The sequence below is a fragment of the Eublepharis macularius genome, chromosome 19 (assembly GCF_028583425.1).
Source record: "Eublepharis macularius isolate TG4126 chromosome 19, MPM_Emac_v1.0, whole genome shotgun sequence".
NCBI classification, from domain to species: Eukaryota; Metazoa; Chordata; class Lepidosauria; order Squamata; family Eublepharidae; genus Eublepharis; species Eublepharis macularius.
The window spans coordinates 10,662,967-10,689,147 of NC_072808.1; the positions used below are offsets into that span (position 1 = coordinate 10,662,967).

Below are 26,181 nucleotides of genomic sequence, written 5' to 3' on the forward strand. Positions count from 1 at the left end.
TGCTGAGCAGGAGAGTGATCCACCACCCATCAGAGGCCTGATCCTGGCCGTTTTGGGATCAATCCCAGCTGTTTTATGCCCGATCCTGGCCATTTGGGGCCCAATCCAGGCCAAAACGGGCCCAAAATGACCAAAAATCATGTGGGCAGGGCCACCTGACATGTGACCTCTTTGGAGAACTACCGGCGTTCCTGCGTGTTCCCCCTCGAAATGAGCCCTGCTTGCAAATGAACTCTTCAGTGTGACTCACTGTTTTTTTATCTGTCATGAGGTAAACACCAAAGGAAGTCCATCAAAGCCACGGGAAGGGTAATGAATGGGGGGGAATTGCAAATGCAAAAGGCTAGCACATTCCACTTTCTGCCATGAAACAAGAAGCTGCGTTTGATTTAAAAAGCAGGCAGGCTCCCTCAGAAGTCTTGCCACATCATTTCTGAGGGGTGGCACCAGCTTTGCAAATTACAAGGACAACCAGTGCTTCTGAGTAAGATTCCCTCAAAGGTGCCCGAGAGGAAAGCTTGGATGCTTTTTCAAGTAAGTTTTTTTAACTTGACCTTGAGAAATTATTACCAAACCCAGACAAAAGAACCGCATCAACTTTGTAATCACTTACAAATCCAAAAGGCACGACAAAAGACGCTGAATTCAAATAGTCGACAAAATCTAAAACAATTTAATTCAATAATGGCAGCAAATATATAGGGATTAACTAAAATATTCAGCAAAAAACCACAGCACACATTCTCCAACTAGCCTTTCCCTACAGAGGATGCCTCCAGAACCCTGGTACCAAATAGCTGTAACGATTGTCACAAGAAATGGATTTCTCCCTGTTTATCTCAATGGGCTTCTAAAGGAGGAATTACTGGTGTATAATACTCATTGAATAACACTCCTGTTAACTATGTTAAATCTAAATTAAACCTTAAATTAAGAATTGAACATTCGGAGCTTTTTTAGACCAGCCAACCCAAACAGGGGCACAGTTTAGTTTGGAGTCTCTTTGCTGGCACTCTAATCTTTCTAAGAGAGTAGATAATGAGCACTTGAGAGCCAGTGGAAGGGACAGTTTTCATCTGTAGTCTTCAATTTTCTGTACCTGCAATTAAATTAAAAGCAAGCAATTTTAGACCTCAGAACAGTAGCTATGATAATCCATGCAGAAAAATGTGTCAAGCAGAACCATTTGCAACTCTAATAATGTACATGCCATTATGTCTGAACTTTGCCCAATCATTCAGTTAGCTGATTCACAAAGAGATGTCCAGAAAGGTCATAAGAGCTTCTCCAACAAGAACTGGAAGTTTGTACACACTCAAAATCCCAAATCATAAGAGCAGCACCCGTAGCTTTAAGAAATGAATGCCCTCATTAGCCATTGCTAGGAAACCACAACAGCACTGCAAGACTTCAAGCCTTGGTTTCTGTCAGTAAAAGGGGGGGGGGCAGAGCTTTTTCCAGGGATATTTGGGTTTTTGAGGGGCAACTAATTAGGGCCAGACCCAGCAACTACCCCTATCAACTCACTATCTCACATCACTTGTATAACTTACCCAGGCCTGGCTGCTTGATACTGTTCAACAGCAGTCATCCCATGAAAGCCAGAGTGGGTGTAGCAGTTACGAGTTTTCAGATTAGGATCTGGCAGACCTAGGGTCAAATCCTCACTTTGCTGTGGAAGCTCACTGCATAATTCTGGGCCTGTCACTCACACTCAGTCTAACCTTCCTCACAGGGTTGTTGTGAGGATAAAATAAAAAAATGGGAGAGAAGAATGAAGGAAATGGTAGAAATGGTAGTAATGGTAGGGTAGAAATTAAGTAAATAATAAATATAGCAGAAGATGGAGGACAGTTGGAGGGTGGGAAGGAGAATAGGAAGCAGGGCAAATTAAGTATATAGGAGTTGTCAGGAAGAGAGGAAAAGGAAATAGTGTAGAGAGGGAAAATGACATGCCCCCTGAAAGTCCTTGCTGGTCCCTCAGTTGTTAGTACTGAATTATCATCTTGTATTTCAGAAGCAATTGAATGAAGAGCACCAGCACTTTTTGTTCTTTTCCTAAAGAACATGGACCAATTTTGATACACTCAAAACTCCCACTAAGCAATCATCTTTACATGGCTTCAATTAGATGGCTTAACGAAAGAGCAAAAAAAAAAAAGTTTGGGCTGCCGTTCTAAAAACATGGTGCTTAATGAGGCATTTCAAAAGTGCAGAGCCAACGAAGTGGCTTTATTACAACAGCACTGTGACTCAACCCAATTGCTTATATGGTTTCTTAGTGGCTTGACTCCCTCAATGTAGATCTGCCCCCTTCACTCTATTCCAATTTTCTGACTATGCAGGTTAGAAGAGAAGATGGCTAGCTGGCTGGTGCTCTCTCTCTCTCTCTCTCTCTCTCTCTCACACACACACACACACACACACCAACATTACACAAGCTCAACTGAACTCCACTTCAAAACTCCTCAATGCTAGCTGCACATTAGAAAAGGAACCCGACAATCAATAAATAGACCCGGCAGCATGTCAATTTCCCGTTTGCCTGGCTTCAAATCAATCTCCCAACAGCGTTTTAGTGCTCCCAAGATAATGCGCTAGCTACTTATCCCTACCTTTGATTCCCCAACTCCCTTTCAAGACTCCCTTTTATTGTTCATATGCAGACACCTAAAGGCAGGAGAAAAACACATCTTTTGCTGAAGTACCCCTCCATGTCCCACAGCCTCACCTGAATCTTACAGCAACTGGCTTTGCAATTGAAATGGATAACAATGCTTGTGTTAATCCTGCTAAGCAAAGGCCTGAAGTCCTGCCTCTTGCATTTCATTGCTTTTTGACCATTTACCATTCTTTTCGCTTCATGCATGTGATGAAGTGACTCTTAGACCACAAAAATTATACCACAATAAATCTGTTAGGTCTTTAAGGTGCCCCAGAACCCTTTGTTGCATGGACATGTGTGATTACTTAACACCTACTCCTTCCGAAGGAAATGGAACATGGCTTTCTGTTTTCCAGAGAAGCTCAAACCTCCTCAAAATGCCTGCTTATAAGGGTGTTACTACAGAACAGATTTTGCCACTGCTTCTCAGAATGTTTTCTTGAAAGACTTCCATTCAAGAAAGCAGAGATGAGAGAAACTCTAGGATATCCTCTTCCCAGGACTTCCCTGACCACGATTCTGGAGGTGGAAGAACAGGGAAGATGGAACATATCCTTATACATAAAGAAGCTTTACAGGATACATTCCACCTCTCCTCAAAGCAAAAGTTCATTCTTTCCCCTCCAACCAGATGTAATAAGCCACAACGGACAAGACAGGGCATACCCCTCCAAACACTATTAACAATGCACCTTGGAGAAAAGCAATCTCCAGCTTCTATCATCAATAATGTTTGGAGAGGTACGTCCTAACCTCTCTATTTGTCTTGTCCATTGGGGCTTATAATTTCTAGCTGGAGATGGCCTGTGTTATGATCTTCACTTTCTTTAGGGTGGATTTTGCTTTAATCTTTCCCTTCACACCCTCTGGGTAGTTAGCTGCCACCAGGAATATTAAATTCCAATATATTTTATTTAAGTTTTCCCTTTGGTACCGTGTTTATGCGTCAGGCTCCTTTGCGGTTCTATGTGGCCCTGAGGATAGGAATGGGAGATAACAATGACTGCTACTCTGGGATATAACCAAACAAAATAAAAGTTTATTTTTTAAGAAGCGTATTGGTTTCATAAAAGTAGTTCTTAGTTCTTCTAGTTGCTTCATCCGAACTCATTCACACAGATCTCTTGTAAGGCTTCACACACAGTTAGCCCCTTTCTCTAGGCTCTATATTTCTCTCACAGAGAACCCCTCAGACAGCACACAGCTAGCCTGTTTTCTTTCCACTCTCAATCCTTTCTCTCTCAGGTGCACACACAGTTTGCCTGCTTCAAATAGAATGAATATATAGTCCCACAGACACACTCAGTTCAGGCTTCCGCTCAGGTTGCCTTTCCCTCACAAATACATGAACACCCTCAGGCTGCACACAGCTCGCCTCTCTTGCCCTGACTGAATCTTTTTCTCTCCCTCAATACCTGAAAACTGCCTTCACTCCGCCCACTCTCTGTCATCAACCAATCATGTCACTCACTCATCTCTCTCTTTCACCCCCCACTCTTCACCTAGCTCACCAAACATTTAAAGACACATGCACCCATTTCTTGAAATCATTACAGCCTGGTTGGGTGCAGTTAATGTGGAAGGGGTGCTTCTGAGCACCTTGACATTGCCGGACTGCTCCTGAACCCAAACGATTTAGGTAACTGTGGGCTGTTGGGAAGCATTCCTTTGTCAGGCAAGGTGCTCAGGAGGGGCTGGCTGCCTACAGCAGATCAGGTTCTCTCGGCTGAGACGGGTATCTTGATTCATTTCAATCTGGTGTCAGAACTGAAACTGACAAACAACTTTGGCCGGGAGGCAGACTGGAGAGCGCAAGCCATATTGACTCTCTTGGCAGCTTCCGATACCCTTGACCAGGTTGGTTGAGATGAGAGCTGGAGGCACTGTGTGACAGCTGTCCCAACCCCTAGTGCAGAATCCATTCCAGGTTCCCTCTTGTTCCTACTCCTGTTTAATATTTATACGAAAAAGCCACCATGAGAGGTTGCCCAGAGATCTGCAATGAATTGTCACCCATATGCTAGCGACACGGCTCTCTCCTTTTCAACAGAATCAGTAGGTATTCTGAACTGGCAGCCAGAAGCAGTGAGACGCGAGCTGAAGCACCGAATAAAACTGAGGAGCTGTTGTCTGCAATACGGCTCACTTGAAATAAATGAGCCAGCTTGTTCTACATGGCGGAGAAAGTGCAAGACTGCTTGCAGGGGGGGGGGGAGGTCTGTGGCACCCAGGCTTATAGATGAAGGAGCAGATCTTCCCTTTACTGTGTCTGTGTACAACTGCAGTTGGTGAGCACCAGAGATAAGCTTCCCTGGCTGAGCAAGATCTGGCCATGGTTAGCCAAGTTCTGTTCACCTCCAGAATGGATGGCTGATTCCGCACACGTTGGATAATGCACTTTCAATGCACTTTATCAATCGTTTGAGGTGGATTTTTTGTTCCGCACACAAAAAAAATCCATAAAAGAGGATTGGAAGTGCATTATCCAATGTGTGCGGAATCACTCGAGGACTGCAATGTATACTATGTATGCTTTTTGAGAACTATTTGGAAGCTTCAACTGATACAGGAGGTCATAAGCAAGACTGCAGTCTCAAGAGAACTGCACTAGCTGCCCATTTGCTTTAAGGAACAATTCAAAGTGCTGACTGAGGATCTATAGGGCCTGGTACCTTGGTACCAAACAAACTACGGGCCTCTATACGAACCTGTCTGACAACTGCAGTCTTTGCCAGAGACCTTGTTTTCAGGGACCCAGGTTAAGAATGGCGATATCCAGAAATGGGAAAAAATGATCTCCAAGATTTTTGGTTCGGGAAGATCAGTCTGGGTGGTTTCTCCTTGTTTATATGTGGATTTGGTACCTTTAATACCATGAGGATCTGGGCGTCCCACTAAAGCGAGCGTGCCGTAGCAGTTAGCATGTCAGACCAGGATCTGGGAGATCCAGGTTTATATTTTCACTCTGCCCTTTCTAAAGAATATTCATTTGTAAACTGTAGATTTCTCCAACTGAATAACACTCCAACAGTAGCTTTCCAAGTCTCAGTTTCAACTACCAGACGTTCTGGGGCCAAGCTTCAGACAAAAACATGCTCTACCCTTCCCACAGACTCATGGGGTTAAATACTCTAAGGTCGGATGAGACTTAATTCCAGCAAGCAAAGAGAACGCATTGACAAAAACCTGTCTCGTTCTTGCTGGAAGGAATAGACAGATGCTCGTGGGTCTGCTGGCTACAGGGCGGCAGTCAAGGGCTTATCTCTGTACTACAGCAACAGCAAGTCAGCAGTGATTTACATCAGCAACAACCTGTAAATAAGAATACTGCCAGACACATACCAAGTATGCAGATGCATGCTGAACACCGGCTACGTGCAAGTTACAAAGACAGTGCGTGCAAATGGCCAGCTAACCGTTGCAGAAGCTAAATAAAAGTATGACTATTTATGTTAGGAACCGGCAAGCAAGGAACTAGCAGATTAGTCTAAATTAATAGAGGCAGATGCCTCAAATCCTTTTCTCCATTGCCTGTTCCCCCTCCAGCCTCCTGGTTTTTAGCTTACTGCATGTTAGTCCTTTTTCGCACCTGGCCTCTGAGCACACTGCATCTCCCTTACTTTTCAAGTTTCCTCCTTAGACTTCAGGGGTTCTCAAGAAGCAACTGATGTTCCAAGAGCCTATACATTTTAATCCCAGCAACAGCAGTGACAAGAGCAGTTCAGTGTGTGGTTTTTGGTTTTTTAGTTACAGAGCTCTACATTCCCCGGTCCTAAGCTGTTTAAAGGATTGTCTCTCCATATTAACTATCCTGTTTTAAGAGATCCACTGCTTTATTTCAGACACACCTACCTTCAAAAAGAGTATTGATGGCAACCAGAACAGGCTGTTTTGGGTGGTAGGTAAAGGTAGTCCCCTGTGCAAGCACCAAGTCATTACTGACCCATGGAGGGAAGTCGCATCACGATGTTTTCTTGGCAGACTTTTTATGGGGTGGTTTGCCATTGCCTTCCCCAGTCATCTACACTTTACCCCCCCGGAAACTGGGTACTCATTTTACTGACCTCAGATGGATGGAAGGTTGAGTCAATTTTGAACTGACTATTTGAACCTGGCTTCCGCCAGGATCGAACTCAGGTCGTGAGCAGAGCTTGGGCTGCAGTACCGCAGCTTACCAATCTGTGCCACGGGGCTGTTCTGACAGCAACCAGAACAGGCTCTTTGGGTGGTAGTACATGTTTATGGAATGTCTGCCAGGAAAACGCTTGTTCAGCATCTACATCATCACCCTTTAAGGTCCACGTCGACTATTCTCCAATGCTTTTAAGTAATTCCCCTGTGTTCTAGTCCCTTCTGTTCCGCTGTTGCACTGCTGCTTATCATTAAGGTTTATTGTTATGTTTATTATTTTTATTGACATTTATCAACATCTATGGAACAAAAACCAAAATTTCCTCTCCCACACAAAACAACTACAAACATCCCAACAGGTTAGTTTTGCTACCACAAATGCAAGACAATATAAATCATTGCAGACTCTACCAGGTACCTAAACGCTGCAAACACTAATAAGAACTAGCATCAGAGTTCATTTTGTTCCACTGTGAGAAATGCAACTGTCAAGAGGGAACTACTTCCAGGCTAACACAAAGAAACACATTTCTAGATGCATCCTCTTGCCATGAAAACCCGGCCAGAGGTTGCCGTAAGTCAGCTATGACTTCAGGGCACTCTCCGCCACCACTCTAGGCAAAAGCAGGATTTCCAGGAAGGTATAACCAACCCATTAAGCGATCAGAAGGTGCTCTCCTGAATGGGATGGAAATTCACACACGTGTGGAATAATGCTCAAATAATGCTCCCAACCCTTCTGAGTACATATGGCAGGGGTCGCCAATGTGGTTCCTGGGGAGACAATTGTGCTTGCTGATACCTTTCCTAGTGCCTGCCGAGTGTTTTTAGAAAGTGGGTAGGGTCAGGTGGGGTTTTTGCAAAGTATGGCTTCTGATTGGCTGTGCAATTTTTTAAAAACATTGCTTTGGCAGAAACTGCTTCCGCAGCACGAGGATTTTCACGGTGAGACTGAAGGTAAGCTGTAGCAGCCATTTTGTGGCAGCCATATTAATAACATCACAACATTCGAACTATATACCACAATTCAGGATGACTTAATGCCACACTCAGAGTGGTTAACAAAGTGTGTTATTATCCTCACAACAATCTCCCTGTGAGGTGGGTGGGGCTGAGAGAGCTCCAAGAAGTTGTGACTGACCCAGGGTCACCCAGCTGGCTTCAAGCAGAGGAGTGGGGGGGAATCAAACTTGGTTCTCCAGATTAGAGTTCTGCTGCTCTTAACCACTACACCAAACTGGCTCTCTTGTTGTTGCTGCACCCACCACACTGTGTCAGAATACCAGATGTGACCGCATGATCAAAAAGGTTGGGGACCCTTTATGCATGGAACTGTATTGGCCCGGAGAGGAAACATTAATTGCACATCACTACAGCATGGCTACCGTCAGCTTCAGCTAGTCTCATGGGAACCATTTTCACACCAATTAATTTTAAATTCAACAAGTTACACACATACAGCCCACCAGGGTTTTTTTTTCTGGGAAAAGAGGTGGTGAAACTCTCAAGAGGGAGAAACACACAGGATTCTTTGAAATAATATTATTTTCACGTGCGATTGCCGAGTATTTTCAAGAGGTGCCGGAACACCGTTCCACCGTGTTCCTGCTGAAAAAAAACCCTGCATCCCACCATAAGAAGCCGACACCCAGAAACAGAAGTATAGGAAAAGTTCTCAGAACTGTTTATAACTCTGGGAGAGGGAGGAGGCATTCTGTCACCTCAAAGATAGGCCAAGCAAGAAAAAGAATACCCTGAGATGAGAATAAACTCCAAGTAAACTCGCTCCCGATTGTGGCAGCACATGGGATCTACAGAGGGGGCCTTTACGAATTCCAGTGCAGCTGTTGGCCACACAATTTAAAACAGGAGTTTTAATTCTGCAAAACTCTGCAACTGTTTCAGGCTGACTTAAATGCCAGAGACTATTTATGCTCACAGACAAAGCATTGCTCGGCTGGTATTTCAGTCCCAAGCCAAGGCAGCTGCTGGAGGAAAGACAGAGGCAAAACAGTGCCCTCTCTTGTCCAGTGAGATGAGAGTCAAACGGAAACTCTTGCCTTTTGCAATGATAAAGCACCGTCAGCATGCAGGAGAGCAACATGAAATCAAAACACAGGGTCCTCCTTGCAGTCAGAAATCTCAACAGAACACTCCACATAAATTAGCCAAAATCTACTCTAATAGATCCCCTCTGTGTTGGAAGAAATGCAGAGAACCCGGCACATTCGCCCACTGCTGGTGGAAGTGCAAATATATAGCAGAATTTTGGAAAAACATCAAATTAACCTTATCACTTCTTACAGTATCCCACTAAAACCGGAAATAATATTTCTAGACCTTTGGAAAGACCTCGAAGTATCAAGCGTTAGACGACAGTTAATTTCTACTTTATTAATAGCGGCAAAAACCTCCCTAGCTTTAGGATGGAAATCACATTCACCACCTAACATAAAAACTCAGTTTAATAAAATTTGGGAACAATTACTAACGGAAAAAAATAACTGATAGAATATACCTTACGACAAACCCCTCTGCAAAACCGGATTTCTATGAAAATGGCAACCTTTTCTAGACTTTCTTTCATATAATGATTTATTGTTAACTAATCTCCCTTATCAAGCAATTGTGAACTTGGAGATTTAGTTTCTCTTAAGTAAACTTTAGGTAAGTTAATCATAAGGTTTCTTATTATAACCATGTTATTTAAGCTTGTTAGACTTTCTATGTATAGGTAGTAAAATTGTAACATATGTGATTGTTATATATGATTGTTATATATTTGAAATAATTAAAGGGAAGAAAAATACAAATCTGTTTTCATGTTTTGAGTTTCAGTAGGGAATGAAAACTAAGTTAAGCCAGAGGCCTCACACAGGTTAAAGGTTTGCCATCTTTTACAGTTAAAGAGTCACACAACTGTGTACAAAATCCCATTTGCATAATTGACTCTCTGCAGCTTAACATTACAGACGATCAACATATTGATTAATAATCTACAGAGCTTCTGCAGCCCAACGCTGATTATTAAGAGGCATTTATTAGGAAGTAGTGCACAGTAAGTGGTAAATATATATATATATATATGAGGACCCATTTTTTTTGTGCACTGTTGTACATCTGAGCACGGTTCACAGTTGAATTACTGGCAAACAGTTCATCTCTTCATTTCCCTTTCTATAAAGCATCTCTAAGCTGCCCTTTAGTGCCAAAAAAATCTTTGCCTGCCTCTTTTTCCACATACTGGTTCTTCTAGTATTAAGTTCATATACCTCTGATATACCCTGAAAGTTTGATCTTCCTATTGAAAGAGCAATATTTAATTCTATACACACTTGACTCTGGGGGCAAAGGATGCAGAATCCTGATATAGATGGCCCAGAAATGAATACAAAAAATCAAGATCAGCAAGAGAGAAAAGGGTGCAGTCATTTAAGCCCACAAGAGCTTCATGTGGGTGAGGGGGTGAAGCTGGAACAACATTCCAGGGCAGGGAGATGAAGAAAGAAGAAAAGCCACAGAAGGCTTGATGCTGGATACAGGAACAGGAATGTACAGGAAGCCAGAGTGGGAATTTAAGAAGTGGATAGAAGGAGGTGAGAAATATGAAATGGAAGAGCCACTGAGGAGAGTTTGCAGTGGCTGGAGACAGACTTCTACAAGTCTGGACACCAGATGGCCAATGGTAGCTGCCAGCCTTGATGGAGAGCATGAACTGGGGTTTCTTAAAAAGGAGCACAGGATGTGTGCCATATGTTCCTAATATTAAGCATGTCCCTCCTCTGCAACTTGGATAACAGAGCATGGAGGAGTCAAAGCAAGCCAGTACTTTGCGCCTGATCAATTGCTGAAGGAAACCTACAAGTTTATTCAAGTCAAGCCATTACTGATGCCAAGTTATAGCAGGACACGAATTCCTTTAGCACTGAGGCCCATTCTCCAAACCAGGGGCTAGCTCAAGGTAATCTGCACAGTCTTCACTAACAGGGCAGATGACAAAGTAAAGCTGACATTGCACTTCTTGATGTGTTAAATATTTTTGGACCTTTAAATATTTCTATATAAGGATCTGAAAGTTATATACACATGACCAAAACTTGGCGACAAAAACGCTTTCTGAGAGCTAAGCTACAAGAGATTAATTACATGAGGACATGCAAGTGAAGGGAGTCGTAATGTTAGCCAGGAAGCTGCGTTTCAAAAGAGATCAGAAGGCTTTGTCCATTTCCCCTCTCTACAGAGACTGGGGAGATGCTTGGGGTTTTTTTTGTTAATTTCCTCTTTGTCTCCTAGAAGGGGAGGTGAAACTGACAAAGCCTTCCAGAGGCAAAGAGGAAATGAACAAAACCTCTGAGGAGTATCTCCCCTGGCTCTGTAGAGGGGAAATTGACAAAGCCTTCTAATTGCTTTTAAAACTCAGCTTCTCAGCTAACATTGCGACTCCCTTCACGTGCGCGTCCTCGCATAATTCATCTCTTGTGGCTTAGCTCTGAGAACGCTAGTGTGGTATTGTGGTTAGAGTGTTAGGCTAGGATGCAGAAGATCTAGGCTTGGATCATTGCTCTACCATGGAAGCTCAGTGGGTGACCTTGGTCCAGTCACACTCAGCCTGACCGACCTCATAGAGTTGTTATAAGGATAAAATAGAGGAGAGGAGAACAGTGTAAGCTGCTCTGGGTCCCACTGGAGAGAAAGGCAGGGTGTAGATGAAGTTAATAAAATATACAGCAGGATAACTACTAATGGTTGACTGCCAAAGATGAATGGCAGCACCAATTGGTAGTATGCTGCACTGTTAAATGTTAAGCACTGATGGTACAATAAGAAAATTGCTGCAAGTAATTATATGCTGCTTAAATGTTTACTTTTGACTATGCAATGTACCACCCATGATGGGAGCATGGCATCATGCAAACACACCACTGGACTCATTCGAACATGCTACAGCAACTATGACAAACTAGTCCTTGATCATATTAATTCTTCTGGGAGTTTATACTATTGGTAGTGTAATAAAGAGCAAAGGAGTACACACAGAATGCTCTCCAGTCTTGCTCCTTATTACCAACATTACAGCATTCCTTAGAAACTTTTTAAAAATTGAGAAACATAATGGGTGTGGGAGGTTCTAACCAGAGTTAGTGTGCTGCATGAAGATGCTATGGGTTGGGATACATAACCCAACATAAAGCATAAGAAGGAACTGCAAACATGACTTACTGCTCTTCCACGGCAGCACATTTGGCAAGGACCGGGGGGCTCGCAGACCTGGAGGCAGACGGTTTTTATGTTCCACGGTTGTGCCGGAGCTAGAAGTGGGGGGAAAAAAAAGAAAATTCAATGTGCCTTTCTGTGTTCCTCTGTCTTTCCACCTCCACTCCAGATGTGTACTTCATAAGAGGGGGGACAGAACTATGAACATTTAAGAGCATCAAGCACCTTCAGGCTTTCCAGTGGGTACTGCACTTCTGGAAGCCACTGTTACGAAGCAAGCATGAACATAGTTAAAACACTCTCTCCTCACTGCTGTTTACTACTTTAATAACCACTTATAATATTTAAACAGTCTTATTTCCAAGTCATGCTTAGGAACCCTGAAAGATAAACTCAAGCCCCCCTCCCCTTCACAGCTGGGGATACGGTTAAATGTCTCCCCTAGAACCCAAGACTAACCAGGGAGTTCAGAATTGGGGGTGTGACCGGGGATGGGGGTGGAGAGAAGGGTTTTTTCCACACTGATTATCTGACGTTACATGCCTGTGTGTTAAGCATAAAGGGAAGGAAAAAAACTGGGGGGGGGAAAGCCTGGCCATCTAAGTATCACAGCTTAGAAGAGCAAATAGCCTTGAAACATGTTCAAGCCAAGTCATCGTTATGGGCTTAAACAGGCCATGGATAAAAGCACTTACCGCACGTCCACAGATAATATGGAGGAAGCACCCTCACCAGGCTCAGACATTATACTTAATTTCCTGTCCTTAAACTGTGATTATACTTTGCAGGTGGCAAGATTATTTCCACCCTGAGCACTAAGCGTACAGAGTCCCAGTAGTTAAACAGTTATTTGCAATGGGCCATGAATGATTGAACCCCACCCCCTGGGGCTTTTTAAGAGTCGCCCAAAGACAGATGTCATTTGTTATTGCAACTGAAGCACTGCTTTAAAAAGCCAGAAACATGGACTTCCCCCTATTACAGTCTAATTAACATTTGGGCTCTTCAGTACCAAGAGCCACTGAATAAACTTTTTACTAGGCACTGGAATAGACAGGCAAAGGTTAGGTAGAGATCAGGGTGGACCTTGGGCTGTCTTCTAATTATGAGCTTTCGAAGAAGTACATTCTTGCTTTGAAAACTGGTTGTGTACCTTGTGACTGGTCAAGAATGCTGAGGATTAGCTACTTCAAGTGTTTGCACAAATGCCCAACACCATATCACAACCACAACTACATGAAAATTCCAGATAGACAACTTTCAGGCTGCTGCAGCAGAGACAGTCAGTCTTGTAGTACCTTAAAATGGCATTTCTTTTTTAAAGTTGCTGTTACTTTGTTTTATTTCTGGTTTTAATTTTTTTTAAATTGTTGTTACTGTTGGCTGGCTGAAGTGTTCCAAGAATAAAAGCTGAAAAGAACCGCTTAGCACATCATTCACATAAATAGAAATCTTACCTAGTAATGTTAAATTATTATGTGTACAATTTTGGATCCTGGCCAGTATTTCACATTAGCAGCTAACTAAGAGTTCAATCCTAAACAGTTACTCCAGTCGAAATCAATGAGCTTAGACTGGAGTAACTCTGCTTAGGAGGACTGCGCTGTAAGATGTGTTTGTAATTATTGTTAGGATCAGACCTGCTGATTATGTTTTTGGTGGTCCTACTAAAGTTAACACTTTGGCAATTGGCGAGTCACATTATCATCAAAGCATCACCTTAAGCAGGTAAGAAAGATAACCAACACGTTCTACACTACAGCTGTAATCCAAAGCACACTTTCTAGGAAGTATGTCCTGTTGACCAAACTGGGATTTGTTTTTGAGTATACATGCTTAGACTTGTAGTGTAAGTATCCTCCCACAATGTGGACTCTACAGCTCACCTAATGAGGACAGAGACAGCTTTTAGTGGGTCCTTGACCAGCTTTGGTACCTACCTGCATCTTTATGCAACTTATGCTCAACAGTCTCCCGCAACCCCCAGCATAGCTGGATAGAAGGGGAAAGCAGAGAAAAGGAGACAGAAAGGCCAAAAAAAGCATCTTTCAAAATCCCTTGGAAGAACAATGTAAATTGAGGGACCTCCAGAAAAGACAGAACAGTCTCTACAAACCCTGTCTCCAGAGAGGTTAGCTTCGTCGCGTGTATATCAGAATGGTCTCCTCCACCAAGGGAGAACGGTTGTTGCTCTGTTCAAGTTTCCATTATTAACAGGGATGCTTTTTGCAATGTAGAATGGCACACCACCATTGTTTTAAACATGGGAAGGCATACCTTTCAGAGTGGCTGGTGCCCCACACGAAAACAGACTTTGTTCCATCTTCTAGATCTGTCAAGACAAACACATTAGTGACGCCGTTGTTTGCGTGACAAACGAGAAACACAGAAAATAAACGCTTACCTGTTTTTCCCCCTAGAGGAAAATAAAACAGAGCATGCCTGAAAAAAAACATTAATTAATTGCCATATGTGATAATTTATAACCCTGAGATGTATAACATTTCATTTTCTTCATAGCACAGGTGGTGGAAGAGAATGGACGGGGAAGAACAGGTGTTAGGTAGGAGTACATCTTCATGCTAAATACTACAATTTCAAGAGGCTGAGCTCTTGAAATTGCAATGGTTTTCTCAGGTGACTATCAAAAAGATCTCACCTTTGTCCCAGTCTTCTTCGCACGGAGGAGGCTGCCACGTGCTTACCACATTACGTTCTTTTCTGTTATCCAACTGGCTTGCTAGAACAAACCAAAAAAAAAGACACTTTGTGAGGAAAAACATTATGACAAAACATTGTGCATGCACTCCCTGGAAGTGCTATGCAGTTTTGCTGGAGTTAAAGAAGTATGCTTTTGTTTCCTACTTTACAGTGCAATCCTAAAAAGAGTTATTCCAGTCTAAGCCCATGGATTTAGACTGGAGTAACTTTGCTTAGGATTGCACTGTTAATTGCTCAATTCTTTAATAAACCCAGTGAACATTTTTATACTTGCTGGAGCAGCTGCAGCAGAAAGTTGCCTTTCGTTTGCCTTCCCCCACCACAGTTAATACAGTCCCATCTTATAGACACCTTCCAGTAACTAAATTATGCAATGCATACATATCATATAGCCGGGCAAGAAAAGAATCTTCCAACCAACATTTTTTTCTCAATAGTCCACCAACAGAATCCTAAGAAGATACAGCTTTCCAAATCCAGTGGGCTTAGAAAGGTGTGATTTCCACTTAGGACTGCGCTGCAAGAGTTTTATTGCACACAAACGGTGCTAGAGATCCAGAAGCGCTCTATTTTCTGCTTAGCGTACCAAAGACAGCATTTTAACAACCCGTTTTGGAAAAAGGACTTTCTAGAAATAAACTGTAATCCATATAATACATTTTATCAGGACCAGCTAAAATGACACAAAACGGTGTGCAAGCTTTCAGGTTCTCCAGAACTCTTCCTCGGGTAGGCTGTTACAATTGAAAAAAAAAAGAGGTGGAGAGGGATGTTTCATGCCACAATCTTTTCTCACTGGCAGTCAAGTATGTGGGTGTATTTAGTGTCAGGATACACTGTAGTTCCTCTGACCTAAGAAAAAAAGGAAGTTTCTCCACTGGCATTACAATTGCTAGCAGTCTTCCTTCTAGAAATAAGATTCTTAGGAAGACCTAGCCCACTCAAAATGTTTGCTTCCATGTTCTAGAAGAAACAGAAGAGGCTACGTAAGAATCAGTCTAGCCACATCAAGATTTCTACTTTTTTGTTTATCCATTTATGGAGGAAGAACAGTTCCTCTGCAGAATTTAAGCACTTGTTTTGAGAAGAAGATCAGAAAGATAATATTGTTTTTCTTGTTCCATTTTTTCAGTCAGTTGAATCAACAAGACGATTAAGAGTCTTTTCAAAAGAGCTTCAATCAGTTCTCCTGTTTCCCATATATGAAAACCAAATTGAAAATCTATGCTGGTTACAACATACAATAAAAGGTTTGTTGATTTGGCATTCATGGGGAATGGGGGTTGCTGGTTAATCAAATGTGTTGGATACCCAAATGTATTGCCCTCTACACAGAAGAAGTAGCAGGGACCATGCCCCAGCCAACAGAAGGTCAGCAACTAATGGAGGCATCAAGCTGGCCAGTTGGAAAGGCGGGAATGAGGTGCATGGGTGCTCAAAGCCACAGGGCTACGGTAGCTGAGGGGAAGGAGCTTAGGAAACTAACAAATGGAATAGCATCCTTCTCCCAAGGGCATCAGCACATGCGAGCAACTTCACAACTATCCTGATGATCAATGCAGACATAACATTGGTTCCCTGTTAACAAGACCCATCATCGGTGTTCACCTCAGTTAAACAGTACATTGGCAGCAATGTTAGCCACGGTTAAGGTTATCCAGAGTTCCCTTGCACACAGCATCTGAAACCAATTTGAAAGGGAACAGCAGGATTTGAGTCCAGAGTTACCCTAGAGACCAACAAGATTTTCAGAATGTAACCTTTCGGGAGTCAGAGCTCCCCGAAATGGGTTTCAGCTCCTGACTTAATATGAACCCTGAGTATAATTGTATTAGTTCTGTGACACAAACAGCAACACCCAAGGTTCCAGCCAGCCAGTGAGCTTTGTGACTAGGACTATTATCTCCATCATACGTGGGTACTATATCAACCCTTTTTGGGCTCTTAGACTTTTGCTCATCTTGGCACAGCCAAATGCATACTGCAGAGGAGGTCAAACAACAAAGTGTTGATGAGAACTACAAAATATTTATGTACCAGGAACAGGTGCCAGGTGGGCAATAAATAATGCTGGTGTTCATTTTTGTTAATCAAGTTAAGTCATAAGTACTGATAGAGGACTTTCATTCTTGTACTCCCACTGAAGAATCTCAGAGTTGCATAAGGCCAGTCAACACTAGGCACAAAGTTACTGTTAAAAGACGTGCCTGTGGACCAAGAGCTGTATCAATATTCGTTACCTTCACAAAGACATTGGTCCCTGACCTCTTCATTCACAATCTAGAGTCCAGAGTGGAGCCAAGATTTTTTTTGTTATTGTTTCTTCTCCCTGTTGGCAATAACTCCAACTGCCAAGGGGCCTTTGTCTTAATGTTTGCAATTTATGCTATAGCCTCCAATCATAACAAAAGTTGCCAGTTTATGATACGTGCTCAAAGAGCCCACAAATTCACCCACAGAAAGCACATGTGTTTCCTCTGCACCACTATAAATCATAACCCAGAGAGGGTTCTAAGAAAGACAGATAAGAGACTCTGAAAGAAGAGTTAGATCACTGCAGAGTTACTATCTTTTGGAAACATTAACAGCTAAGATAACCTGCAGTTAACAGCTGCTAGTAGTCAATTCATCAAGTTTAATTTCTTACCAATGTCCTGCTCAACAAATGTTCTGTCATCACAACTGGCTATGTGTTGGCTCAGCTCTGTTCTGGGAACCTGATGACGCGCATTAAAGGGGCACGTCACCAACTGCTGGGCAATATCCAGATGACTCTAGAAAAACAAGATGGCATGTGCTACAGTTATCCAACTGTACAGTTACTAGTAAGAAACTTGCACGCAAGCTTGGGTTCAGGCTTATTTCTACAACTGGAAAGTTCTGCAATACACAAATGTCAAACTGTACACATTACTTTAGCACAATCCTTATTACACATGTGAGGAAAGCACCAGCTGTGTAATTAAGTGTGAAGGTTTAGGGAGGCTTTCTGGAAAGAAGCAAAGTCAACTAACATAACAGGGTCTGGTCCTATTGGCATGAAGTCTGATGCCTGCCAAAGCACAAGAACAACATCAGATAGGGTATATTATGCATGAGACTATAGGCAATTCCGCACATATTGGATAATGCACTTCCAATCCTCTTTAGAGACCATTTGGAACTGAATTTTTCGTGTGTGAAACAAAAAATCCACTTCTAAACTATTGCTAAAGTGCATTGAAAGTGCATTATCCAACATGTGCGGAATCAGCCTATGTTTCACCCTACAATGGGATGCGATATCTGCATCATGCACCCTGCCAAACGATGTCTGTTAGACTCATGTGTTCTGCCATGGGCAACTAACCACTCACGTCAACACCACCTTCACACTGAGCTATAAGGTTGGGTCTGATTGAGCAGAACCGAAAGCTTTTCGGCTGGGGGACTGCATAGCATCACTATTTGCTCTGCCTTGCTCCAAAACAATTATATGCCAGTTATGCAGCTCCCTACACAACAGATATGGTTTGCTCATTTAGGTGCTCTAAACGATCCGGGAGCCCTCCATGCTGCAGACCCACACGAAGACTACAGGCCACCTTATCTGACATAGAATTTGCAAAGTTATTTGGTATCTGTGGTAAGCAGAAGGCAGTCTGCACACACCCGAGGGCTCTTAATTATAATTCGTGAGCTCCTGGCCTGAGCCCCATTTAAAATGGAGCCAGGTTATATGAAAGAACAGAGGGTGGCTATACTGTTGAGTAACGCTGCGACATCCCAAGAGGAACAAATCATTGTAACAGCAGCAAGGAAAAGAGAAGACCTTTATGGGGAATTTATAAGACTACAGTATAATTTCATTATGAACTAGATCTGTGCGTGTTGCTTCCAATATGCACACCAAATTACAAGTGTCGGCAACAAGACAGATTGCTCAGTGTTACAGTTCCAGCATTGCTTACAAACTGCATCACAAAAATCTGAAGTACCCAAAACACAGAACGTGCTTTTTAGCCAACACCTAGAACCTGCTCTGTTTAAAGTCAGTAAATGCTGTAAATGTGGAGACATTCCTAGCCATTCTCCTTCCAGCAAGAAGCTTTAACGTTTTCTTAAAATGGAAATCCTAAAACTCAACAATATGGGGTGAGAGTTACTACATTTCCACCAGGCCTGATAAAGAATTCTAGGTCATTCAACAATTGCACTGACTACCAGGATTTCCTTACCGCATGAGCTAGGAATCGGATCAGGTGAACAGCTTACACATATAGGTGGAAGGTGGGTGAATCAGTATCCAAACATACCATGCCTTGTACTTCTCATTTTAAAGGTCGCATATATGTGCTAAAACTCATTTTGTACTAGCATTGCTGTTTGTCTGTCCTAGAATTGTTTTATGTTTATGTTTCAGCAATTTCCTCAACCCCATATTGGATCCTTGCTAATACTATGTCTTTGTAAACTTGTATTCATTTACCCTATGACATTGTTTATGGAAATGTTCTTGACACTATATGGAAATGCCTGCCACAAACAAACAAACAAACAGTCATGGCCCAAACAGCGAACCTACAATTTTGTTAGCAGGCAGCAATACATATTATACAATCAACATTTAAACGCAATGCTTTCATACATCTTACCTTCCGGCATTTCACAAGGTGGTAGGGGAACCGACATGCTCTTATTTTGTGGTGGGTGTCATAAGGACATTGCATCAATTTGTCCGGATCCATAGCATCAACTGGAAAAAGAGGAAAAAGAATCAGAACATGTTTTTGAGAGATACCCATTAGAGCATATAGTGTTCTCTGCGCAATTAAAATGTGGAAACACACTGACATCCCAGAGTTAATCAGATAAGTAAGAAAAGCCATCAGTATTCCATAACCATAAAATTACTTCTCAAGTTTAAGCAGTTAATTAAATTCACTCTGAAGATTTAGGCGATTAAGACACTAAACAAAGAAAATGTAGTCAGCAGTGCAAGACAGTGTTGTGGATCTTAATGAGGACATTTATGAAAGCTGCAGAGAAACTTCAGTCTTTGAAGCCACTCAATTAGACAGACCAATTAAAAGTATTATTGAAGGAAATGGAAGAGGCATGGCTCCATTGTCCCCACTGGTCTCATCAGAAAAGAGCTCTTGGTTTGAGTGCCTTTTCATTAAATGGAGTTATGGAGCTAAACTGCTATACAGCACTATCATTTTGCAGAATCTACTGTGCTTTCATTTTGGAAATTTCTAGCTTTTGTAGTGGTTAAAGATCCACTGAAGAGCAAGGTAATAATTGTGTATCTTTCAGAGCCAGAGAGGGTGGGTGTGTGTAGTTCAGCCGCTCTGGAGCTGGTATTTTACTTAGCCATTCAACTCCAAACAAAAAGCCTTAACTTTTCTTAAAATAGAAATTCTAAAACTCATCATGTTTTTAGTTACATCTTTCTAAGGATATGGTGTAAAGAGTTCCTACATTTCATTTCTGATTATTTATGTAGTTATTCTCATGGTCCCCACCAATATGCTGGGTTTACAAGCCAACCCTTCCCCACCTGACTGACAGACTAAAAAAATGGATAGCACGCACAAGTCACTAAGCAAGCTTTTGTTTTGCTGAAATATGGGCTATTTTTTGCAGAACTTTTCTCCCTCTACTATTTACACCAGAGGTATCAGAATCACATGCACATCACAAACATTTGGTTTTCTAGTCCTCATTAAAAATGATGTGCTTCTGTACACAGAAGGGGCTCACTTGGGCCTCATCGTGGATTATAATTAGAGATGGGAATGGACCATGAGGTTCGTGGTTCATCACGTTTCATGAACCACGAACTTTCATGAACTTGCCCCGGTTTGCAAACCGGTTTGTTTTGGTTCATGAAAAATGTCACTTCCAGGTCAGCAAAAGGTTACTTCCAGGCCAGCAAAAGGTCACTTCAGGGTCAGCAGCAGGTCTACAGAAAGCCCAACCCCCATTGCCTAGGAAACTGATTGATTGGCGCCAAGCTGTCTGCAGCGATGAACTGAAAAACGAACTGGCCTAAAGTTCGTGGCAGTACGTCAGAAATGGGCTCTGACAAACCGCCGGTTCGTGAAGCGCGAACCGTCCCAGTTCGTGCTGAACTTGGGTTTGTATTTCAGTTCATGCCAATCTATGATTACAATATATCCTCGGCTCCATTCGTTCTCCAGAGAGTTTCACAGCTGAACATGGTCTGAATCAAAGCCTCCCATACAAATTCTGTTGAATTACTATGAACACATCAGATTTGAACCCCCAAGACTAAGGTCTCAGGGAATAACATTTGTATTGCTACAGCAGTGTACATACAGTCCCAATCCCTAATCCAATTATGGTTCCTTGCTGTGAAGTTGATTCGATTCATCATGCGCTGCGTTTGAAGGGTTTGTTTATACAACACCTTTCTTCTGAGGAGCTTAAGCAAGCACCAACAGAATTTCCAAACAGGTTTCTCATTCAGTTATAGCTGAGATACAGATTTTTAGTAAGGTTGTTGTAATCAGTTGCATTCAAACACGGAAAAAGCAGGTTTTTAAAAGAGGATGATAATGCTTCTACCTCTACCTCTAAACACTCACTTGTGACAATTTAAACAGTTCAAGCTCAATCACAGAACCTTATAGTCATGGTAACAAATTCTAAAGAGGGAGACTTGTTAGTCTGTTGCAGCAAAAAAATCAAACAGGAAGTTTTGGCATAAGCTTTCATGGACTAGAAACTGCTTCCATGAGATGTGTATGTCCTTGGTCTCTTTCAGATGCCCTCTGTGTTACAAGGCAAATGGGGGGGGGGGGGGAGGGGAGAGAAGCAACAAAGACTTACCATAGCTGTCTGCCATATTCACTTTATGGATGTTGATATTGTGACGATCAAAGTATCCTTGCCTCCTCTAAGTAATATCAGTTCTAAAGACAGAAATCAGAAGGAAAGTATTGTAGTTAACAAGTCAGCTAGATCATGGAACCAACGAGAGTCATCGTGAATCCTAACAAAGTCAATAATAACCAACTCACTATAATCAATTTCTCAAATATTTCTCTGCTTAGCCAAGAGTTACAATCACAATGCCTATTACTTTACAATAGAGCTCTTCAATTAATGTAATTCTATGCAGACCTTATGTCCAAACCTATACATGAAGTGCTAAAGATACGTACATATAACAGATGATAATTCCTATGGCCAATACGTATATTGCACAGAGTCACTTGAACAAGTTATATGGTTTAGTCCAACAAGTTCAATAGGTCATGGCTACGTATAGGTGCAGAGTACAGAGTACAGTCTGTGTACAGTACAGAGTGTGAAGAGTACAGTCAACCATCTAACGGGCTGACCGGTTCGCTGAAAAGGTCCCGTTTCTGGCTCTTTATCAAAGATGGACGTTAGACCGACGTAGTTTAACTTTCTTCCTTACATGCAACTTGAACATCATTGATGTTTAAGTTGCATGTAACAAAGATAAATAACTGTGTATTGTCGAAGGCTTTCACGGCCGGAGAACGATGGTTGTTGTGGGTTTTCCGGGCTGTATTGCCGTGGTCTTGGCATTGTAGTTCCTGACGTTTCGCCAACAGCTGTGGCTGGCATCTTCAGAGGTGTAGCACCAAAAGACAGATCTCTCAGCGTCACAGTGTGGAAAAGGATGACTCAGCCCAACCCCACCTTCCTGAGTAGATATAACTTACCTGCCAACATCTTTTCCACACTGTGACACTGAGAGATCTCTGTCTTTTGGTGCTACACCTCTGAAGATGCCAGCCACAGCTGCTGGCGAAACGTCAGGAACTACAATGCCAAGACCACGGCAATACAGCTCGGAAAACCCACAACAATCATAAATAACTGTCTTTGCTTGCTGATATTCGTGATTCTCCGTGGCTTGTGAAGCTAGATCATGGAGGCATTATACAACCATAAAGTAACCCTGCACATGCCAAAAATAAGTCATTAATAACTGCATTGGCTGCACTCCACATTAGAGGCCTTGAAACATTTGGCTACTGCTACTAAAAAAGTGCAGTCTTTTTATAAAGGCTACAAAGGGCTGAGAGTTGCATACAGGACGTAACAGAAAGAAAAATGGAGATCCTCATGGTGCGTACCCACTTAAAAGCTTTTCCTTTCTGTTCCCCTGAACTGTAGGGCCTGTTCCCCATCACACCACAAACTTTGAAAATACACTTTATTTATTGGCAATAATACAGTATAAAGAACATGAATTTTAAAACTTTGAAGGACCAATAACAATAAACAACTGGCGGTATTCCAAACTAGGCGTACTTGACTTGCATCAATGAATACTATTTGTTGTGTCATATAGAATTTGGGCGGCCTGTGAAATATTTAAAATTCTATTTATTTGACGATTTAGTAAACTGGGAAGGTACTGTATTTCTAAGGCTTTTTATGGATTTGCTTAGATTTTCCAAAGATTTTAAAAAGGACAGCCATCTGTTTGTGAAATTAGTTGTGTAAGAAGGATTCCCATAAAAGTTGGTTAGTCTTAAAGGTGCTACTGGACTCTGTATAGATATGCGGAACACGCTACCTTAATGCCCCTCCCTGGTGCCCATTTTTTCCACCTTGTGGATTTTTGACCCACATTTTGGGGTCACCCATCACTATTACATACCTGATTTGAAAATCAGCCATACAGGCCTCACATAGGCCCTCCCCACCTTCTGCCTGGAAGGACTCCTTCCTTTTTTTTTCACTCCTTGTATCTGAAGAAGGGAGCTCTGACTCTCCAAAGCTCATCTCCTGAAACTCTTGTTGAGTCCCCTTGGAGAAAACAGCAGCTTCGGAGGGTTGCCACCCTCCAGGTTTACCTCTATGGCACTATTTGTTCCACTCCTTTATATCTGAAGAAGGGAGCTCTCTCTCTCTCTCTAGAAAATCTTGTTGCTCCCCTGGACTCAAATCCTTGGAGACAATGGCAGCTTTGAAGGGTTGCCACCCTCCAGTTTTAGCTCTACGGCACTATTTTTCCCCACTCCTTTGTATCTGAAGAAGGGAGCTCTCTCTCTCCAGAACATCTTGTTGCTCCCCTGGACTCAACCCCTTGCAGAAAACAGCAGCTTTGAAGTGTTGCCACCCTCCAGTTTTAGTTCTATGGCACTATTTTTTCCACTCCTTGTATCTGAAGAAGGGAGCTCCGTCTCTCCAGAAGATTGCTCCCCTGGACTCAAACCCTTGGAGACAATGGCAGCTTTGAAGGGTTGCCACCCTCCAGCTTTAGCTCTACGGCACTATTCACGCAGAGATCCCCACCCCACTCCTTCTCAGGGGCCACCTCCAGGAATTTCTCACCGGGAGGTTGGCAACTTAGAACGGGAAGAAAGCACCCTTTCGCCCCTCCCTCCTCCCTTTTTAAATCGCAACGCTCTTTTCCCCTCATGATTGCAACCCCCCCTCCCTTTTCTCAACGTCTCCCGCTCAGCCTTCGAAAGGAAGCCCCTTCCCCCCCCCCCCCCCGCCCACGTTCGTCGGAGAGAACGAACCGACCGTTGGGCGCGAGGAAGGCCGGCCTCGGCAAGGTCTGGAAAGCGCGAGACGCGGGGCATTCTGGGAGGGAGGCGGGAGGATTTGGGGGGGTGGGGAGCGGGTTGGAGTCGCTTCGGCGAGGCTGCCCTGTGAGGGGGGGGGCCCTCTGGGCGCTCGCGCGAGAGCAAAACGCCCAGCACGCGCTCGAGTTTTCTTCTGAGGAAAACACAATGAGGGAGTTCTAAACCAGTGAAGGCCTGAGACCGTTCTTTGGCACTTGCCTCTGTTGCCCCCAGCTTGGAGGCAATCACAGCTCTGACGAAGAGAGCTGTGGTTCCCGAAAGCTTATGCCACGATATAGTTAGTCTTAAATTCTACTGGACTTTTTACTATTTTGCAACTACAGATTAACATGACCAACTCCTCTGGTTCTTTTGAGTAAACGCACGTAGGGACTTTTAAGTGGACAGGAGCGCAGGAAATAACGAAACCAGTGAACCGTTGAGACAGTTTTTTGGAGCACTTCTGTTGTCACCTGCCTGGAGGCAACCACAGCTCTCTTGGTCAGATGCATCTGACCAAGAGAGCTGTGGTTCTCGAAAGCTTGTGCTATGATATAGTTGGTTAGTCTTAAAGGGGCTACTGGACTTCTTACTATTTTGCAATTACAGATTAACATGGCCAACTCTTCAGGTTCTTCTGAGTAAACACACTTAGGGACTTTTAAGTAGGCAGGAGCACAGGAAATAACACAGTTTTTTGTCACTTGCCTCTGTTGCCACCTGCTTGGAAGCAACCAGAGCTCTCTTTGGGCCAAGCTACACATGACGAATGACACTTGAATGGCAAGTGTATTTCTCCCTGTTCACTTGCCCTCCACTCAATCCACTTGCCGTTCAAGTGTCATTTGTCATGTGTAGCTTGGCCCTTTGTCAGATGCATCTGACGAAGAGAGCTGTGGTTCCCGAAAGCTTATGCTACAATAAAGTTGGTTCATCTTAAAGGTGCTACTGGACTGTTTTGTAACTACACACTAACATAGCTAACCCCCCTGGATCTATGAAGTAAATAAATAAATGTTTCTGGGAATAGTTTCAAGGGGGTAGAGTTTTCTTCTGAGTAAACACACTTAGAGACTTCTAAGTGAATAGGAGGAGCACAGGAAATAAGGAAACCAGTGAACACCTGAGAGTTCCTTGGTCCTTGACTTTCTTGCCGCCTCCCTGAAGCAAATAAATGTTTCTGGGAAAGGTTGGAGGGGGGGGGGGCGGGGGTTAGGCATGTTGGTCTGTAGTGGAAGAGCAAGATTCGGGTCCAGTAGCACCTTAAAAACCAATGAGATTTTCAGGGGATGAGCTTTGGAGAGTCAGAGCTCCCTTTGTCAGATACCTGAACAAGGGATTTTTGACTCTTGAAAGCTCAGAGTCTGAAAATACTAAGAATCCAGGAGCACTTACAAGGCTAACAACATTTGTGGTATAAGCTTTTGTGAGCCATAGCTCATGTCTTCAGAGCTGTGGCTCATGAAAGCTCATACCCTACCGCAAATTTTGTTAGCCTTATAGGTGTTACTGGACTCTTGCGCTTTTTTACTGCTACAGACAACACATGGCAACTAGGGTTGCCAGCCTCCAGGTAGTGGCTGGAGATCTGGAATTATAACATCTCCAGGCCACAGAGATCAGTTCACCTGGAGAAAATGGCTACTTTGGGGGGTGAACTCTATGGAATTATGCCATGCCAAGGTCCTTTCCCTCCCCAAACCCCACTTTCTCCAGGTTTCTCCAGGTGTCACCTCCCAGATCTCCAGGAATTTCCCAACTTGGAGCTGGCAACCCATCTTGATCTATCTCCCTGAAAATATTGTTGGACTTCAAGGTGCCACTAGGCTCAAATCCTGCTGTTCTGTCACATAGACCAACATGGCTATCTAACAGAAAATAACTGAA

General features: G+C 43.0%; 1 protein-coding gene across 2 annotated transcripts; it reads right to left on the minus strand.

Annotated features, from left to right (window-relative positions):
- Positions 1-663: 663 nt before the first annotated feature.
- On the minus strand, positions 664-24,314 carry LOC129346361 (gametocyte-specific factor 1-like). 2 transcript variants are annotated; one of them, XM_055003708.1, is made up of 8 exons: positions 24,254-24,314; positions 21,569-21,651; positions 19,366-19,466; positions 17,379-17,505; positions 14,670-14,750; positions 14,288-14,342; positions 12,017-12,105; positions 664-1,099 (listed from the first exon to the last, which is right to left on the minus strand). In XM_055003708.1, the coding sequence occupies exons 2-8, from the start codon at positions 21,582-21,584 to the stop codon at positions 1,086-1,088; spliced, it is 483 nt and encodes a 160-aa protein (XP_054859683.1). In that variant the 5' UTR covers positions 21,585-21,651; positions 24,254-24,314; the 3' UTR covers positions 664-1,085. The 2 variants fall into 2 exon arrangements, with proteins under 2 accessions (XP_054859683.1, XP_054859684.1); XM_055003709.1 differs by lacking the exon at positions 24,254-24,314 and adding an exon at positions 23,382-23,463.
- Between the last annotated feature and the right edge of the window lie 1,867 nt (positions 24,315-26,181).